The following is an 18,210-nucleotide window of genomic DNA, read 5'->3' as shown; positions in this document are numbered from 1 at the left end:
ACGCAGGCGTGCCTAAGCGTTTCAACGCCATTTCAGAGGCGTGCATAATTAAGAGGCAGCATCATAGTACACGTCACTTGGCTGGATTTTACACTGAAGTGCTCGCAGTGCCTGTGGTAGGGTATGGTCAACCACAAGCGCTGCGTTCGCTTCTGATGGTACTCGATGGTTGCATACACTTCCTGGAGATGACGTGCCCAAGTGGGCGTCTTAAGACAGGCTGGTGGGCGTCTGCATATACTATGCAATCGCACACCAAGACTTAGTGGGCATGCTAATGCCTTGCCGTGCGATTGCCTGCCTTGCTAAATTTGCATACGCATCGAGCGAGTGGGTCTGAATCAGGTCCTCGGTTCCTACTATTACTATCATCCACACATGAGCTTTCTCCTTACCCGTCACCAGTGACCCCAATTTGGGATCAGCCCCGATTTCCCCCCGGGATGCGATGTTAAAACAGCTAAACCATGGCAGGACTGTAGTATAGATATGTTTATTCACACAATTGCTCCCTCTTCGTTTCAGGAATTTCAGGAATGATTCAGCTTCCCTTTCTCGTGTCTGTTTCAGTATTTTCAAATTGTTAGCTTCATTTGGTCACAAACTAAATCTTCCTCATTGGGCATGCCCACCACTTTTGAGCGCCTTTGTTTATATTCAATTGGAAGGAAGGGGAACATTTCAATAATTTATCACTCATGTTGGCTCCTGATCATCCCCCAAGAGAAACACATGAACTACTCTGGGAATCTGACCTTGCTATACCATTAGATGATTACCAATGAAAAGACATTCGATTACGTATAGCTAAAGCATCCATTAGCGTAGCAATCCGAGAAATCTGCTACATAGTTTATACTCGCTGATATTTAGTTCCCACCAAACTTCATGATATTTTCCCTGCAACATCTAAACTGTGTTGGAGACTCTGTGGACACGAAGGCACATTCTTCCATATATGGTGAGCATGTCCCACTATTCGCCTCTTTTGGACTCATGTAAGCCATGTTATTATCAGGCATCCGGTACTGGTATTCCATGGAACCTGTGAGGGTTTCCAAAACCTAAGATAAATTGATCACCCATATTTGTAATGCAGCTGAAACCCTCATAGCTAAACATGGGAAAGACCACCGCCCACCTTCAGTGGCTGCCCTAGTGGCTAAGATTAACTATATCGCTTCCATGGATTATATTATTAGTTTCCAAAACAACACGCCCGCTAAGTATCACACAATTTGGTCTCCATGGTTCCATTCTCAGGCTATCTCTACTCCTGGACTTCGTTGATATTCCTGTCCCCCTCCCCCTCCTTCCCTTTATTCTTTTTCTTATTATGGCTTACTCTTTTTTAGTTTTTTTACTTTTAACATTACAAAATTCTGGGTTGACCCCTAGTTTACCACAATTGATCTATTTTATGTTTTTTTGTGTTGTCTTATATAATTACAATATACAATTATGTTAGCTCTTTCATAACAGTATTTATATTTTTATAACCAGTCTGTTTTGTTATTAATCTCAATTGGTCTACGTTTCCACGCATTATAAGCTTTGTATACTGCTTGGTATTCTCTAATTCTTTTGGTTTTCACCAATAAATTGAAATAAAAAAAAAACCCAAGCAAGACATTAAAGGAGGGGGGCAGGGCACTGTTGGGGCAATGTGACTATAAGAGCCATCCCTAGGAGTGGTGTGAAATGTAGCTGCAAGTGTCATAAACGCATTGTGGAAGTCTGTATTCTGCTAACCCATGTGAAGGAGAAGGGATGCAAACCGGGAATCCAGGGTTTACCAAAGTTACCAAATGCTGCTAAATGAAATGGCATTTTTCTTGTGCAGTACATTAGCGGTTAATGTGCGGAAACCCACTGATAATGCGTAAACTGCGGAATTAATGTGTTTCCCTGTGTAATGTGTAATCCCCCAATGGTGCCTTTTTCTTGCGGTCTTTTCCTCACAGCTCTGTAAGCTCAGTTTAGACAACATTGCCCTGAGCGTGGCCGTGGTGCTGTCACTGTGTGACAGTGGCAGCCAGTTCTATACATGTTGGGGGCCTGGGGCACTGGTGAGAGGAGGTGCGGCCCAGCGAGATGTGCCCCATTCTGTCGGTGTCCCAATCTGCCCATTTTCTCTCCACACACACCTCTCTACTCTCAGTAAAGCTGCCAGCTACTGTATTGATTATTTTTAATAGTTGCAGAGATATTTATATATTTATTTAATGTTCTACAACATACACTAGGGACCAGTAGACCCCTCTGCTGGTTTAGTGGTCTTATGTGAATGATTGTATATTATATTACTACAGTAGTTGTTTAATTATATTTATTCAATCATTCACATAAGATCACTACACAACACAAAACTTGCTGAGCTAACTTACCATCACTCACTGTCAGCATTTCTTTTCATATTCTTCTTCACAGGCTCAGCTCAACCCCAGGCAGCCCGGCAGCCTGCTCCTCTACTTCTGCAAAGGAGCAGGAGGAGTTATGGCCAAGTCAAGGAGATTAGTAAACAACTAGTTTACGATGAAGGACACTAGTAAATAATTGTGCACATCTGTGCTGGACCAATTACAGCACAGGCGGCGGAGGCGGAGACCTCACTCTGGCAGTGCCAGTGAGGTCAATCAATGTGTGGGGAGAGGTGGCTCAGAGATAGTGGCGTTTGCGGCCATCAGACCCGCGGCCACTGCTTAGTCAGCTGCCTAAACTTGACTAATGGTGGCACCGACCCAGGATGGACCTGTATGTGTAAGATGCAAAGCATCTTTTGTAACTGCGCTTTAAGACTGTGCTGGTGAAGAAGAGTGTGGGGTAATACAACCATATCCATAAGATTGTCATATACCATTTGGATTCCTCCCAAGGGGAGTCACGAATAGAAGCCCATGGCATTGCCCACCGCATCCAAGCCCTGGAGTGTATCGCATTTCAGAACTTGGTGCATATGCCTTCCTACCTATATATCTGTCTGTTATTACCCAGTTTTGTTCTATTAATGTTTACAATTGTAAAGCGCAACGGAATATGCTGCGCTGTATAAGAAACTGTTAATAAATAAATAAATATGCTGTGAGTGGCCAAACCTCCAAAAACATCAATTTCAGAGGTTTGACCGCAATATCTACAATAGTGCATCCTGTCCTTGGAGTTTATGCTTACTACACATGCTGCAATGTCTCAGTTGATATTTGCCAATAGGCCTCATATTGCAGCTGAAAGTTACCCTGATGCCCCCAAGAAATCATTAGGACCATTATACTGTTCATAAATGCAACCATGCATAATCTTATCTGGTCACTTACATCTGACATTAATCCTATGGAATAGAGTTTGGCTGAGCATCAGGGTCGTTCTGTTTGTAGTCAGCTTTAGATAACTTTGACGTATACTTTTTTAACCTTACTACTGTTTTTCTTTACAACAGCTTCTTTGTATCTCTTTCAGGTTAATGATGCTATTGGCAATGAATGGCCCTGGATTTACTTTGTCAGTCTTATCCTCCTTGGTTCCTTCTTTGTGCTCAACTTGGTGCTTGGTGTCCTGAGCGGGTATAACATTTTCCTTACTGCACCACTGTAGAGATGAGCGAAGCTGGGGAAATGTCACCCCAGTTAAATTTTACTACAGACTGAACGTTTTGTACAGGTGCAGAGTACTGAAGATTCAGCGACTGCAGCAGAGTTCAATTTTAAGTTGGCCACAATTACACTTGTATTGCAAGTGTAAACTAAATGCGGACCTAGATGCAGATATTAGCCCATATGCGGAGTCCACATTGCCCTACATGTACATTTGGTTACATAGTCATCATCATTATCAGTGCGCACTTGCACCAGCCATGTTCTTGGTGTAAGTGATCTGTGTGAAATCAGACAGATCTCTGCGTATGCACAACTCATCATAGCCCAAACTTCTCTCTGTATGTCATCAATAAACTTAGTCTACGTGCGAATGCCCTATATTCATTCAATTACGCAAATTCAGATGTATTGTAAGTGGTGACTGAGGGGTCTATTCATTACACCATACTTTCCATTTTTCATGCTATTTTTTACATATTTATGTATGTATTGTATTCATTAAAGGACTTAATGCAGGAGATATGACTAATATCTCCTGGTTAAGTCAGTCACAGTTAATTTCCACACTCCCCATATAATAGTACAGGGATTTCGAAATGACTGTATTCATCAAATGTTAGATTTTCGATAATTGATGTAGTAAATGTTCGCCATCTCCAGATGGTGTTCAGCCCTCGAAAGTAAAAGTATACACTTCCCTAATCTCCATCGCTCCCTCCTCAGGCTTCCAGGTCCTGATGCACTGTTCATGCAGCCGCTGCATGCTGCTGCTACTGCCATGAAGCGTCTTCCCTCTGATCCCCAGTAGCACTTGTAAGTGCTTCTTCAATTAACTGTTTATTTACTATAAACAAGTGCTATTGGGGAACAGGGGAGACGCTTCCCAGCAGCAGCAGCATGTTGCAGCTGGGACTCTGTTAGTAAAGTATTAAAAAAAAAAAAGCCTGCAGCACCTTCTGCCCAGCTCTCCCCGGCCCTGCTTGTAATTGTAAGGCAGAGCGGGTCCGACAAGGGGGTCTGCGCCAGTGGCTGCCGCACATCTGACAGCCGTGCAGTCCCAGCCAGGATGTGGGAGAGATCCGGGGTACTCAGAAGAAGGGTCCGGAGCCGCCGCTGCCCGTCAAAACATAGTGGGTGGAGCAGGCAGCGGGTCGGAGCCACGCCGCCGGGGGGACAGAACTCTACTGCATGGGAGACGGAGGACGGCAGTGAATTTAGGTAGGGGAAAGTATCTATTTTTTTAAAAGCTGTCACCGCAAAAAATGACAGCTTTTCGGAATAGATACTTTTGGAGGAATGATGAATACCTCCGATAATTAGGTAGAACTCCATGCGAGTTCTAAATTTAATAATCTCCAGAGAATTGTATGTGTTAATGAATAGGCCCCAGAGAAACTTAAGGTGCCTACACACTTGGCGATGTGCTCACGATGTACGATTTCCCTTGAACTCTCCACCGGCAGCTCCCCGGCAGTCCTACACATGATTTGGAGTAAAAAATGTCCAATCTGACTTAAGATCTATCGTGCATCCAGTGCATCGTGTCCCAGATTGGTAAATCTGCCCTACAGCATGGCAGATCTGAAGATGCGATGTGCGACCAGCAGGGACTCACGATTTGGGCATTTTTTACACATTCTGTCTTTCCAATGCGTCAGAATCAGCCAGATCGTGTAAAGAATTCGCCAAGTGTGTAGGCACCTTTAGGACTGAATTTCCTGTACCTACCTGTATGCACTCAGCTACAGAGCATGTGCAGTGCTAAAATAACTGAAAATCCATCTGCAAAGTGTGCTAACATACAACTCTGTATCATCTCCCTCAATCTTCAAGTTCTGCTTTCACTATTCCACGGAATGTCATTCTACTGTATTGATACATTCTCTTTGTGGAGTTTATAGTCAGATAATTTTTATGGGATATAATAATGGAGATAAGATCAAAACTAAAATATAGAGGGAATTCCTCACAGAATTCTGACAGAGAAAAGTATGAATTTCCATTTCCAAATATATAATGAGAGGAATATTTCATAGAATAATTTTGAAGACTTTGCTCTTTTGTTATTCAGACTTTTTTAATGTATTATTTGTTTTAACTTTTATTACACTGGATGTCTCATTTTTTTGCCATTTTGTTTTCTGTGTTCTTCATTCATGAACCTTTTGTGTTTCCTTCTCAGAGAATTTACAAAGGAGCGCGAGAAAGCCAAATCTCGAGGTGCTTTCCAAAAGCTGCGGGAACAGCAGGCAATGGATGAGGATTTGCGCGGCTATTTGGACTGGATCACTCATGCAGAAGTTATGGATCCAGATATGGAACCAGGAGATGGTGAGAATTTTGATTTCAGCAATTAAAAAGGACAAAAAATGTATTCCTGCTTTCATTGTTCTTGTTTTCTTGCTTATAGGGTTCTCACAGTTAGAGGAAGGTGGCTCCGAAACTGATAGTCTTTATGACATGGAGGGAATCAACAAATGTATTGCCTTTTTGTGAGTAAGCTCTAATATTCGAAAAAATATAACAATGAAACTAACAATGTGCACAACATGTCTAATCTGTATTTTTATCCTGCTTATGTCCTTCTTTCTAGCCGTCAGTGGCGTCACTGGCACCGGTTGCTTCGCCGAAAGAGTCGCGCTCTTGTGAAATCTAGATTCTTCTACTGGCTTGTTATTATTGTTATCCTTGTCAACACTATTACTATTTCAACTGAGCACCACAATCAGTCTGAAGCACTAACAAGAGCCCAAGGTAAGAAACACATTTTCTTATCTGCTGAATTCATTATAAAAAATAATTCACACATCACACGAAAATGTACCTTTCAGACATCTTTTTAGGACAAGAGTCAACTTTTTTAAAACAAAATGATAAATATAATATCAATAGAAGTATAAATATGTACGCTGCAGTACTTTGCTGAACTAATAAAACATTTGAATTTCTATGTCTAAAAGGCATTTTGTTTAAAACGTATCGCTTTCCTAAAGTCAAGCAATTATGCACCTATTGTTCAGCCAATGACTGCATTTCTGTAAGCAAGAGGACAGCTACAATCTATTATTATTATTATTATTATTAGTTTGCAGTACAAACGTTAGTAGAAGAGCCGGATTACCGACAAGGTTCTACAAACGGGCACCTAGGGCCTGGTGGTCCTAGGGGGCCCAGCGCCCGCCTGCCGCTACAGCGTTTCAAAAGTCCATTTTTATTCCTGCTACTCATTTTGCTGCAAGTGGAGAGATGTTGCAGCTGCGAGCGAGCGAGGAGGAGGTTAGGTTGTTGGGTGCCACTGCAGACAATAGAGACAGTCAAAAGAGTTGCATACTTACAGGGCTGCAGGGATGGACATCGGAAGCCCTCCGTCAAATGGTGGGACTGGGTTCTACCATCGAATGTTGTGATGTGATTGTAGTTAACGATCGCATCACAAGCATTCAATGCTAAATCCATAGCGACAGTTTGCGCATGCGTATCTAGATGAATTTGCGCATTGGGTAATGCGCCCGCAGCCTGGTCGACCGGTGGGCGGAGTCGGACTGTCACTCTAGGATAGGAAAACACAGCCCTAGCCAGTGACTGATAGCTGAATCAGTGCAGGGAGGAGGGTGGGAATAAGTCTTGCGGCCATTCCCCCGGCTTCTTATAGGGCAATGTGTCTCCCGGCAGCTGGGAGGAGAAGGACAGGGGCTGCATGGGTCTGTGTTCCTGCTTCCTGGCCCTCCCGGCCGCAGCACACAGTGAGTACTGTATGAAGCAGCCAGGTCTCGCAAGCCGCACACACTGCACAGCAGTCAGTGTGCCATGCCATAGGCTGTATATAAACCCCCCTCCCTAGCCCACATCATGACCAAAATAGAAATAGTAATATAATAGAATATTACTAGTGCTGCATGTTCTTCTCAGTATCACAAATAAAATAATTAGCACCACCAGTGACTAGGTGATCTGGAAAACATGCTCTGTTAGGGATGTACTGCTTTAGAGCTCGATATGAACATATATGTCCAGGGCAGTGCTATGGTTCTCCTGCTGCTCCTCCAGACTCCCGGACTTGCTCCAATACTCTGGAATAGTGACGAGACTGAAGTTAGCTTCCTATTCGAGCTCCAGCTTCTTATTCATTTTCCAGCTTCTTATGTTATATTAAAACATTTTTATCAAATAGAATCAATAAACTTACATTGAATAAACAAAATATGGTATCTATTACAAAAATTTTAATTGTATTTTGCTTGGACCACAAAGCTTTTAGGCATGAAATTGAGTAGTAAAGTGGGCACAGGGACCAGATTTTCTATATTTGAATAAGTAGTTGTAGTTGTGCAAGGGTTAACTAGCCTTGGGCAACTAATTTGTTGGGCAAGGCCAATTTCAAGTGGGTCATATGTAAGTGACCCCCCTCTGTGGATTCCAAGTGTCAAATTTGTTGCTCAAGGCTCTTTAACCCTTGCACAACTACAGCTAGTTATTCAAATATAGAAAATCTGGTCCCTGTGCCCACTTTACCACTGAATTTCATGCCAAAAACCTTGTTGGGCAAGGCCAATTGCAAGTGGGTCATATGTACGTGACCCCTTCCTGTGGATTCCAAGTGTCAAATTTGTTGCCCAAGGCTAGTTAACCCTTGCACAAGTACAGCTACTTATTCAAATGTAGAAAATCTGGTCCCTGTGCCCACTTTACCACCCAATTTCATGCCCAAAACCTTGTTGGGCAAGACCAATTGCAAGTGGTTCACATGTAAGTGCCCCCCCTTTGTGGATTCCAAGTATCACATTTGTTGCCCAAGGCTCTTTAACCCTTGCACAACTACAGCTACTTATTCAAATTTCGAAAATCTGGTGTTTGTGCCCACTTTAATGCCCTATTTCATGCCCAAAACCTTGTTGGGCAAGGCCATTTGCAAGTGGGTCATATGTAAAGTGACCCCCCTCTGTGGATTCCAAGTGTCAAATTTGTTGCCCAAGGCTAGTTAACCCTTGCACAACTACAGCTACTTATTCAAATATAGAAAATCTTGTCCCTGTGCCCACTTTAGCACCCAATTTCATGCCCCAAAGCTTGTTGGGCAAGGCCAATTGCAAGTGGGTCATATGTAAGTGACCCACCTCTGTGGATTCCAAGTGTCAAATTTGTTGCCCAAGGCACCTTAACCCTTGCACGACTACAGCTACTTATTCAAATGTATTAATTGGTGCTTGTGCCCACTTTAATGCCCTATTTCATGCCCAAAACCTTGTTGGGCAAGGCCAATTGCACATGGGTCATATGTAAGTGACCGCCTTGTGTGGATTCCAAGTGTCAAATTTGTTGCCCAAGGCTAGTTAACCCTTGCACAAGTATAGCTACTTATCCAAATATAGAAAATCTGGTCCCTGTGCCCACTTTACCACCCTATTTCATGCCCAAAAGCTTTGTGGGCCAAGCAAAATACAATTGAAATTTGTGTAATAAATACCATATTTTGTTTATTAAATGTAAGCTTATTGATTCTATATGATAAATTATTTTCAATATAACGTACTGAATAAGAAGCTGGAAAATGAATAAGAAGCTGGAGCTCAAATAAGAAGTGAATAAGAGGCTGGCCGAATAAGTAGCTAACTTCAGCCTCGTCGAATGGTGCTGGAATTCAGCTCAGGCAGGATGGTTCTACCGCCACATCTAATGGGTTACTGTGATCGCTGGTCCTGTATATGCTGGAACTTTGTATGACGCATAAATAAAGTTGGTTAAGTGCTAATTCTGCCCTCTTCATGGACTGGCCACACTCACTCTAAAATCAAGCATTTGGAAACCCCCCTCTAGAAATCCTGATTTTGACACTGCATGCTGCTCTACTATCAGAACACTATCAAATCATTACCTTTGATCAGTGTCGGACTGGGACATGAGGGACCCACCGGGGTTAGGCAGTGGTAGGACCCCATGTTTAAGGGGTGCGGCCAGCCTCCAGAGGGGTGTGGCCAGTCACAACAGAGGTTTGGCTAACCATTATAGAGGACATAGCCTGCAGACAATATGGATAATACACTGTATGGTTTCAAACAAAAAAATGGCAGCTGCTTAATCAATCTGGTAGTACTATTTTCAGGTGCATGAAAGGGAGGGGTCATATCAAGTAGAAAAGGGAGGGGTTTTAACCCCCTATTGTTCCTCAGCACACTGAATTGTACCTGCAACAATATATGAACACTATATAGTAATAGAATTTCAGAGATATTGGTTGCATGCATTTGCAAATACGGTACATGGAAAGCTGCTAGGCCTCGTCACGGCTTCTCTGTCACTACCAGTCCCTAACATTAATGGATTCACGTCCGGGGCACAGAGCACCCCAAAAAACATCCAGCCCAGGAGCCCCCCCAGGGCATCACACGAAAATGGAAAAAGAGTGACAGTGCAGTGTAAAGTATAGATGTGTGCGAGTAATTAATAAGTGATGAAAGAGATTAAAATATATTTGAAAAAATACATGAATAAAAACAAACATATAAGGTGATGTGAAAAGTAACATCCTGGGCTGACAGAGAAGCCGTGACGAGGCCTAGCAGCTTTCCATGTATATGCAAATGCATGCAACCAATATCTCTGAAATTCTATTACTATATAGTGTTCATATATTGTTGCAGGTACAATTCAGTGTGCTGAGGAATAATAGGGGGTTAAAACCCCCTCCCTTTTCGACACTGTATGGTTTGTTCATCCATGTTCCTGCTCTACCTAGCTAACTGACTCTGAAATAGAGTAAGAATGTATTCAAGTGCACTGTCTGAAACCTCACATTAGAAGAGGAGGTGGGGCCCTCTGGTAGTGGGGCCCACCGGTGAATTCCCCTGTACCCCTGTGTGCCAGTCCAATTCTGCCTTTGATGGTGGCAAACATCAGAATGCCACCATCGAATGTTAAAAATACTACCAACAAAAGAAAAACATTGATGGTCTGAAAACATCAGCCATCGATGTCCATCCCTAGGTCCCTGCAGCTCAGGCACATAGCCGTAGCCGCAGGGCGCAACATCGTCAGCAGGGATTGCAAAGTACGCACCATAACGCGTATTACGCGCTACAGACAGTGATGGACTCACTTTGTAAAAATGAGCACTGCGCACGGCACATCTGCTAGTTCAATAACTGCCTGAGACCTCGCCTCCCAGTCACTTGACGCCGCCGGGGTGACTCCATGAGGCAGGGGCTGAACTACGTGGACTAAGGGGTCCACGGCTTACGGCTGCTAAAACCGTAATGTTTTCCCCTGGACCCAACCATTTCGAAAGAAACAGTGGTCTTGGCCAAGGGCAAGAAGTATTGTCGGCCCCCAATAGCTACTTAACAGTGCTGCTGCTACTATGACACTCTGCCTCCTGCTGTTACCGGGATGCTGCACACTATTCAGGCAGCTCTCGGTAAGTACAAGACCTGGATGGCGTGGGGTGCGGGGTTTGTATATGTGTCTGCGGGGGGGTGGGAAACCCTGTGCAGCACCTGGGTGTAGGGGCACTGTGTAGGTCTGTCACAGGGGCCTGGCAGGTGAAGTGGAAAGTGCCCTAATAGGCCTCTGGCTTTATACAGGGGCACAGGTCCATTTAAAATAAAATAGTTTCGTTTTATAGCAGAAAACCAGATTCCACCAACTGTCATCCACTGCCTTTCCTGCTGTCACCCACAACCACTGCCTGCCACGTTGTATTCCACTGCCTCTCCTTATGTCACCCATGGCCACTGCCTCTACCCACCACCCAATGCCTCTCCTTATGGCATATTTTTGCTCCTGGGCCCACCTTTCGCAAGTTCCGCTACTACCATGAGGCAGCTCCATATTGAAAGGCTGTGACCCCAGGAAATAGCTCCATATTGAGAGACTGTGACCCTGTGCTGATGAGACTCTTATACCCAAAATAGCCTTGTGTCCTGGCATCTGCAAAAAGCATGGCCATCTAAATGGACTGCATCAGCGCTATAAATCTCTTCCCCTATAATACCCTGACAGTGAGCGTGCTCTGCTGCAGTACTAACCCCCTCACAGTCAGAGCTTTGCACACATACATACTGCAAAGATGTCCACTGCTCACATACTGCTATCTTCCCTTGCTATCTCCCTACTCCCAGCACTGCCTGCCCCTAGCCTCCTCATTGATCATTAGCACTGTCACAACTGCTGTCTGCATGTACCCCCTCCCTACCACAAGCACTGCCTGCTCTTACTCCCCTATACCCCAAGCTCTACCCAACTTCACTGCCTTTACCCCCAGCTCTGCCCCAACTGCTGCTTGCCCTTAAATGCCCACTACCCCAAATGCTACCCGCCCTCAGCACTGTTTCAACTGCTGCCTGCCCTCACCACTCAAATTATTTGATGGGACTCAGAAACAGTGGCGTAGGACACCAATTTTTGTCCTGGGGTGCTTGCGACTGATAATTTGTTTTTGCTCTGTGTGGGGAGCTTGCAACTGATAATTTGTTTTTGCTCTGTGTGGGGAGCTTGCGACTGATAATTTGTTTTTGCTCTGTGTGGGGAGCTTGCGACTGATAATTTGTTTTTGCTCTGTGTGGGGATAGCACTGATGACAGAAAATCACTGCTTATTGTTAAATAGACCCTTATGTGTTTCGTTTCTTTATTATTTAGTAATGATTTATTTTTTGTTTCTGTAGTTAGAGGAGGTGCTTTTTAAGCTTAGCCTTTAGCTCCATTTTGTCTAGAAAAGGTATACTTTGTATGAACGGATCAAGGTGGGGGCTCCAAAACGGTATGTCTTACCTCCCAACATTTGATGTAGGCTGATCGAGACATTTGCACACCGAAGGCGCGCGCTCCTGAAAAGGGGGTGTGGCCTACCCAAAAGGGGCATGGCCTAGTGGCACATCCCGCTTCCATTACTAATGGGGTGTGCCCAGCATCTCTGAGATGCTGGGCTACCCTGGGCCTCCTCCTGTACTGTGAATAGATGCTGTGCGCATGATCACAGCATCTATTCTCGCTCTAGCAGAGCAGCGGTGTATGCTTCCCACAACTTCCCCCATACCACGGTACACTGCATCCCGCTGGTGGGACAGAGGGACAGTCCCAAAACAACGGGACTGTCCCGCTGAATGCGGGACAGTTGGGAGGTATGCTATGTAGCCTAGGGCCCCTTGAGGTCTTAGGGCCAGATTCAGAGATGTACGTTCATCCGGTGATGAACGTACATCTACGATGGTTAGGGCTCTGTGCCAATGCAGGACTTGTTCTTCGCATGTGTAGAACGGGTGATTACGCTCGCAGACCCCCCCCCCAGCCGCTGCATGATTCATATGTTGTGGCATTTGGGGGACGGAACGGGAGGTGTGGCTAGTCACCGTTACAGGAAATGGGAGATTGTCTGACACCTCCTTCTGTATTTACATTAAGATGGTCGGAATTACAAAGCTGCTTCTGTGCAGCTCTGCAATTCTGTCCATCTCTGAATCAGGCCCTTAATCTGGCTCTGGGTGGTGGCCATGATTACATAGAAAAGGTATGTCTATTCACTGCTGGTTTGTATATGCAGGTGCATGCAGCAGTTAAAAGGGTAGTATAAAAAAAAGGACACGTTTTATGACAATAGAAATAAGGGGGAGGGGAACAGTGTCTATTTTTATATTATAGTCAGTATCTGTGGTATGAGCAAAGGTAACTGGCAGTCATTTGTAGTTACCAATCATCTCTGCTCAGACAACAGATACTGACAATTCATTGATAAAAGCCAAGTTACCAACATAGTAATTTGATGCACTTAACGCAGCACACAAGATTCTCTCAAATTGCCATCTGATAACAGTGATATATAAACCATGGCAATATCTTCCATAAAACGACAGCATTCAAAATAATATTCAAATAACCAGCGTTGGAATACAGTTTGACTCATGCAAGATCTGAAACTTTCCCAATGTAACAAAACATCACACAGAACTTTCAGGTACTGTTTACCTATGCCACAAGCGTGTGTGTAGACTACTTTGCACCTTATAATGTTCTTTCCTTTATCTCCAGATATTGCAAACCAGGTGCTGCTTGCTCTGTTCACAATGGAGATGATATTGAAGATTTATGCACTTGGTTTTCAGTCATATTTCATGTCACTTTTCAACCGATTTGACTGCTTTGTGGTCTGCACGGGGCTTCTTGAAGTAATGCTGGTGTCTAGCAACATCATGTCTCCACTTGGAATATCTGTTCTACGGTGTATCAGACTACTTAGAATATTCAAAATTACACGGTAAGACTATGCAAGATAGCTTAGGTGCACAGGTGTGTACCATATATAGTTACACATCACAATTGTTGATCAAAATAAAATACTGAGTCTATTCTAACCAGGTTTCTAAAAATAAATGCTCTTCAGCATATACAGTAGTAACAACTTGGTTTAAACTCTATAAGTACAAGGCAACTTGTAGCCGATAGTCACCCATAGACAACAGAGAAACAATGCACAGTTAGTGGTTTTCAGCTAAAAACACATTCCTCTGTTCCAGCAAGTTTGACCAAAGTTGGTGCAACACCTGTTTTTTCCATGTTGCCAGATAATACGCACTACCAGGAATATGGTCTGCTGCATAAGAATCAACGTCTGTGCAGATTGAAGCACGATTACCATGCATGCTGATACAATTGGTACCATGACTTAGGTAGATATTGAACACATGGTAGAGGGTCTGGAAGAGATATACAGGATTAAAGACTGTGTATCCTTTCCTGCTACCCACTACAATGGGAATCCTGTAACATTACTTTGAGGGCACATTGCTAAGTTAAACATTTATACGCATTTAGGTGGTGTAAACTTACCATGCCTCAGAAAATATGCTCTGGCGGCTAACTATCGTATAGCCATGGACTGGATTGGGGGCTCTAATAATTATACTATGCACTCTATGGAGTAGACATTTAGTCCTAACCATAACTTGGTGTCTCTCCTACACACCCACTCTTTTTCTCTCCCTTCAACTGCAAGAGAAAACATTTTAATAAACACGACATGCCGAGCATGGCATACTATTAGATCCCAATCCCACTTGTCCAAATTATCCTCCTTCCCACCTGGCATTTCTGCCCATTTCCAATGCTGGCATACCAGTGCTCTTTGTTACCTCTATCAATTTCTACATGACAGTACACTCCAACCTATCACACGCTCTCAGCTAGAAGAGAAATTCCCCTCCATATTTATTCCATTAATTCCTTATTTGCAGGCCATGCCCTACATTCAGACCACGTTGCATGGCATTTTGGCAGCGGATTTAGACTATCGGCTGGATGGTGCCATTACATCGCCTACCACATGGCCCTTTCTCTACCTCCTTTATATATTCTTGTGTTCAACCTATTATTGATCTAGAGTCAAGTAGTACAGGACTAGAAAGATGGAAGGAGTTTTTTTCGCATATTCCTATAAAGACTAATGATCAATCCTGCCTCAAGATGAATAAACAATTGGGGTTGGTCTATTATGCAGAAATGCACCTCAAAATCTTACACAGGGCATATTATACCCCTATGTTGAAACATATTAATAGTGACGCACCCATTGCCAACTGTTATAAATGTTCAGCCCCTGATACAGATATTCTGCACTGCCTATGGGGTTGTCCCCAAGTGCAGATTGGGGTGATGGGGTGAACTTAATCATTATATCAAATAAGGTTTAAAAATTCCTTTTGTGTTCGCCTTTTGGAATGTATACACAAATACATATTCATCGGGGCTGACAAAAGAGAATCGGTTACTTCTTACCAAGCTGGCTACAGCTATGAAAAAAAACATTAGATTACAGTGGATTGACCTTAATCCACCCGTCTTTACATTATTGCATCCTAGAATTACATTTTTGTTTACGATGGACTGGACAGAGACATCCACCAATAAGTAAGGCCTCACTGAAAATATTTTTGCCACCTGGTTGCCTTATGTCCATATTCTATCCCCATCACTTAAAGACTCCCTGCTGAGATGCTTCCAACTAACTTCATGGTTTAATTTATAAGTTCTTGACAATGGCCCCCCTTTCTGACCTCCACCATAACTTCTGCTGGCCCACTATATGTATGTGTGCTTGATTCCTTTGTATACAGTTGTTACCTAATTTGATTTATTTTATTGCAAATATAAGTGCATCTCTTGCTATATTGCTTATATTTGGCCATTTTGTTGTGCACCTGAAGACTTTCATGTCCATGTGTATTGAATATGCTATTCTCCTAACAATAAACTATTTTAAATAAAAAAACATTTGTGGCAATGGTGCAAGATCCATAAAAATCAAAATAAACTCACACAATAAAGTATTTTAGACAGGAAAGGATCTGGACTCATCTTTTTGCTGAAAACAAAAAGATCATATTAACGTGAAAAGTGTATCATAAAGATCAGTCCAACGCCAAAGTCAAATCAATAGAATAATTTTCTTTTTTCGTTATTATGATATACCTTTCACAATAAGTGTGATCTTTTGTTTTCATCAAAGAAGTGAGTGCTGATCCATATATATATATATATATATATATATATATATATATATATACTGTATATAATTTATTTCGAAAATGGTGTTGTATATTTAAACAGGTCTTACCTCCAGTACATACTTAAACTCACTAGATAACATAACCGTACATTATTTCCCAACGACTGCACACCTAACGCCTGATATACTTCCCACTGTTATCTAAACTTAATCAGAAAGCCACAGCTGTATCACTCCACAAGTGTAAACAATATCAGAGGGCTCTATTTACTACAATCCGCATTAAAATGCAGATTGTATTGTGACATTAATGACTGAATTCGCATTGCGAATTCAGGCAATATCACAGGTATTAACTAAAAATCCCTTGCAGGGACAGAGCTTGCGATTAAGCTCTGTCCCTGAGAATCCTCTCTGCACACTTATCACTGGATTTTCTCAAAAAATACCGTGACAAGTGCCCACGCATGTGTCGACCGGCCGCCGCTAAGACCCCGTCCCCCGCGATCACGACCCTTCTCCCCCCGAGACACCCCCTTCTTTAATTACACTTACCTCCGGTGATCGGGGCTCCCGCGATGTCCTCCATGGCTCCGGTCAGCTGATCTCCCATCCTGCACTGGGACCCGGTCAGGTGATGACCGAGACCTAGTGCAGGATGGGAGGCCAGCTGACCGGAGGGAGGACATCACCAGAGCCCCGATCTTCGGTCCCTGGACTCAGGTAAGTTTTTTTTTTTACTATTTTTTTTTCTTTAGCAGTGATCAGCTTGCGGTCTGTTTAGACCACACAGCTGATCACTGGGGCTGGCTCCGGGCTCTGCTCTGCCTGTTAGAGCAGAGCAGGAATCCGGTAACTGGGGGAGACCCTGGATAACGCCACCTCCAGGTGGCGTTATTATCACAGGGCTTCCCCCGGTATTTTTTCACAGTTTATTTTTAGTAAATCCCAGGCAGATCACATTTCCCATTACAACTATGAGAAATGCGATCTGATTACTAAAAATATGTTATAATTAGGGCTTGGAGTAGAATTTTACGAATTCTACTCCAATTGCCCTTTAGTAACTTTAGGTGATACTAAAATAATGTGAAAAGAGTGTGAAAACACCCTTTTTTACTTTATTTTAGTAAAAATAATGATAATAAATAGAGTCCAGAGACACTGCTCACAGAAAATCAGCAATTCACTGCCTCACTGAAATACACATGCTGAGGCACTGATTCTGTGGCTTCAAGCCCGAGCGCTTCCACTGCCGCCGCCAGCGGTCACCAATGAGTGCAGGTGGTGGGGAGGAAGGGTGTCAGCTTTGCAAACCCTGGAAGCACTGCCGCCGGTGGGCCTGCAGGCAGCCTGAGCAGGCCTGGCAGGTAGTAAACCGGCCTGACAGAGGAGACGATGGGGCCGGCCCAGCTGGAACTTTTCCCGGTGGCTCAATCCCCCCGCATCCTATGCAGAGAGCTCTGCCAATCAGAGCTCTCTGTCTCTGTAGCTGCGGCAGCTCCATTGCACCCGCGGCTAGTGCAGAGATGGAGACAAGACTGTCTCCATCTCTGATAATCAAATTTGGCTATCAGGGGGGTTTCTGGGTACTCAGAAACCCCCCCTGCGTGCGCTACTGAGTCCCCCCAGTAGTGGTCCCCCTTATGCAGCCAGGCCTCCATTAGTGCCCCTTACACAGTGCCCCCCCAGTAGTGGTCCCCCTTATGCAGGCCCCCATTAGTGTCCAGTGCCCCCAGTAGTGATACCCCTTATGCAGCCAGGCCCCCATTAGTGCCCCTTACACAGTACCCCCCCAGTAGTGGTCCCTCTTATGCAGGCCCCCATTAGTGTCCAGTGCCCCCAGTAGTGATCCCCCTTATACAGCCAGGCCCCCATTAGTGCCCTTACACAGTGCCTCCCCAGTAGTGGTCCCCCTTATGCAGGCCCCCATTAGTGTTCAGTGCCCCCAATAGTTATCCCCCTTATACAGCCAGGCCCCCATTAGTGCCTCTTATGGTGCGTACACACTGCGCGATAAAGTGGACGACTGAACGATAACAATATCGTTATCATTCAGTCGTCCAATTATCGTCCATTTTTAACCCCAAAAAGATAAACGATGACGACGACGCGCATTCCCGCG

General features: G+C 43.9%; 1 protein-coding gene across 2 annotated transcripts in view; it reads left to right on the top strand.

Moving 5' to 3' along the window:
- Positions 1–18,210, top strand: part of CACNA1S (calcium voltage-gated channel subunit alpha1 S) — a 397,379-nt gene that overhangs the window by 113,299 nt on the left and 265,870 nt on the right. For both annotated transcript variants that reach the window (XM_088445772.1, XM_088445773.1), the window contains exons 8-12: positions 3,457–3,560; positions 5,776–5,924; positions 6,004–6,085; positions 6,187–6,347; positions 13,613–13,838. In XM_088445772.1, coding sequence (XP_088301898.1) covers positions 3,457–3,560; positions 5,776–5,924; positions 6,004–6,085; positions 6,187–6,347; positions 13,613–13,838 — 722 coding nt within the window. The remainder of the gene's footprint in view (positions 1–3,456; positions 3,561–5,775; positions 5,925–6,003; positions 6,086–6,186; positions 6,348–13,612; positions 13,839–18,210) is intronic.

This window comes from Taudactylus pleione, unplaced genomic scaffold, assembly GCF_031769625.1.
Source record: "Taudactylus pleione unplaced genomic scaffold, aTauple2 ptg000387l, whole genome shotgun sequence".
NCBI classification, from domain to species: Eukaryota; Metazoa; Chordata; class Amphibia; order Anura; family Myobatrachidae; genus Taudactylus; species Taudactylus pleione.
The sequence above is the reverse complement of the archived record's forward strand: the minus strand, read 5'-3'. Positions and strand labels throughout refer to the sequence as shown.